General features: G+C 35.6%; 1 protein-coding gene across 1 annotated transcript; it reads left to right on the top strand.

The window, feature by feature from the left end:
* Positions 1-493: 493 nt before the first annotated feature.
* On the top strand, positions 494-1,987 carry LOC138899931 (uncharacterized). The gene is made up of 3 exons (XM_070186632.1): positions 494-982; positions 1,449-1,477; positions 1,585-1,987. The coding sequence occupies exons 1-3, from the start codon at positions 494-496 to the stop codon at positions 1,985-1,987; spliced, it is 921 nt and encodes a 306-aa protein (XP_070042733.1).
* Positions 1,988-2,660: the final 673 nt, after the last annotated feature.

Below are 2,660 nucleotides of genomic sequence, written 5' to 3'. Positions count from 1 at the left end.
AAATGAAGAAGAAGAAGAAGAAGAAGAAGAAGAAGAAGAAGAAGAAGAAGAAGAAGAAGAAGAAAGATCATGAAAGAAAAGAACCCAAAAAGGAGAAGAATCTGGTTCTCAAGCCAAACAACAGTGACTCAAGTAGTGATGATGCTGACATGGCCTATCTTACACGGAGATATCAGAAAATGGTTCGTAGAAATAGAGAAATTCCTAAGAAAAGAAAGCTCTAGCAGGAACACAAAAGGCTATGATTACTGTCACAAGTGCGTAAAGTTAGGACAATTCATCAAAGATAGCCCTCTCCACAAGCAGGACCATTACAAGAACAACATGGATAAGACATCTAAGAAGAACCCGGTACCCGGTAGGAAATTCAAGAGAAGAGATGCCACTGATAATGTTGTGAAACAAGCTCTTGCCTCCTGGGGAGATTCCTCTAGTGAATCTGAGGGTGATGATGAACAAGGCGACACCTCCATTATGGCCGTTGAAAGCGAAGATGCAGATTATGATTCCATATTTGCCAAGAATGGCAAAATCTGATGAGGATGAAGATGATGATGACCATGAGGTAAACTTTCTAGATGTCCAAAGAAATTTGAAGTCTTATTCTCAAAAGAAGCTGGTATCTTTAGCTAATGTCTTAATTGATGCTTACCATAATCCCATTAGTAATAAAAATGCTCTAACTGATGAAATAGGAGAGGTAGAACATGAGAGAGATGATTTGCTGGTCGTAGTTGTTGATTCGAAGGAAACAATAGAGGAGTTAAAGAAAGATAAAGATGCTCTAACTGAAAAAATAGGAGAGATAGAAGATGAGAGAGATGATTTGTTAGTAGTAGTTGTGGACGTGAAGAAATCAATAGAGGAGTTAAAGAAAGATAATGTTCCTTTAAAAACATCAGTGGAAAATTGCATGAACTCCTCAAAAGGAAAGGAAGTGGCGAGTGAGGCGTATCTCAACCTTGAAAATGAACTCAAAAAGGTAAAATTGAGTCTTTGTGCTAAACTTGAATGAAATAGACAACTTCAGGAAGATTTAAGCAGGGTTAAAAATGATCTAGATATATCTCTGAAGTAGAACTTTTCCTCTGACACAATCACTTCCTTGTATAAAAGTAATGGGGGGAACAGGCAAGGAATCGGGTTTCAACAAGAAAACGCTCCCTAGAACCCACATAGCAAGTATATTACTGTGCCTGATAACTGGTTTTGCACTCACTATTCTAACACTGGTCATTAGAAAGATTCTTGTAAAGCAAGGTTCCAGTCCCAATAGAAAAACAAAGTTTTTTGTTGAAAATTTATCTACTATTAAGGAACCTGTTTCTCTTAAAAAGAATTGTGTGATGCCTGCTTGGACAAAAGAAGTCTAATTCGCCCCTTCCCTCATTACAAGGGACCCAAACTTGTTTGGGTTCCTAAATCTAATCTCTGATTTCCTTGTGTAGGCAACAGTGAAAGGAAGCAGCCAAAGATGGTACATGGATATTGGCTATTCTAAACATATGATTGGAAGTACGGATAATTTTCTTTCACTATAAGTCCTGCAATATGGGAGTGTGTCCTTTGAAAATGGCAAAAAAGGATACATTCTGGGACTTGGAATGAGAAAACACTCACTAACTCAATTGAAAATGTGTATTATGTGAATGGCCTGACATACACCCTTCTGAGTGTCTCTCAAATTTGCGATAAAGGAAACAAAGTGGAGTTTTTGTCAAAATCTTGCACTGTCACCAATCTTGTAACTAGTGAAGTAGTTCTGGTGGCAAAAAGATTTAAAAACATCTATGTTATAGACTTTGAGTCTTTGAACACTGGTGATCTTACATGTCTGAGTGTTGTTGATGATGATGCTGAACTATGGCACAGAAGATTAGGACATGCAAGTTTTACTCTATTGAACAAGCTAATCAAGAAGGACCTGGTTCGTGGGTTGTCGAAGTCAAAGTTAAAAGACTACAAGGTATGCGATGCATGTGTGTAAGGGAAGCAAGTCAGGTCCTCAATCAAGCCAAAGAAGGAAGTGAGAACCTCAAGGCCACTGCATCTTCTCCATATGGATCTGTGTGGACTTATGAGGGTGCCCAGCAGAGGAGGAAAGAAGTACATCTTCGTTATCGTTGATGACTATTCCAGATTTATATGGACCTTATTTCTCAGAATCAAGGATGAAACCAAAAAATATGATTTTATATAGTTATTAATATTACTACTTTATAATATGCTTTAAATTATACACAGAATATGAGAAAGTTTATGAGATTTTCTTTATTGTAAAGATAGAAATTATTTTCTCACAAGAAAAGAAGGTTATCTTTTATCATTTTAGGAATTAAGCGTACAAAAATTTGTACTCTTTATATGAGATTAGGAAAATTAGAAGTTGAGAAAATATATGTATTTTTACATGGATGTTTTAATAAAATAATAGTGTATGTATTGATTTTATATGGTACCACATGACCATGATAGTAAGGTGTATAAGGTGTGTTAAAAATAAGTAGTATTTTAAGTAATTTGAGATAACACTTAATTATGTAGATAATTGGGTAATTATTGATTTTTAGTGGGAAATTTCCATGTAATTAAGGAATTAAGAGGATAATTATTGGATAAACTTAATAAAAACCCTATCCTCAACGTGGCAGCCCAAGATT

Source organism: Nicotiana tomentosiformis, chromosome 10, assembly GCF_000390325.3.
Source record: "Nicotiana tomentosiformis chromosome 10, ASM39032v3, whole genome shotgun sequence".
Taxonomy (NCBI): Eukaryota; Viridiplantae; Streptophyta; class Magnoliopsida; order Solanales; family Solanaceae; genus Nicotiana; species Nicotiana tomentosiformis.
Note: the sequence above shows the minus strand (reverse complement) of the source record. Positions and strands in the feature narration are given on the sequence as shown.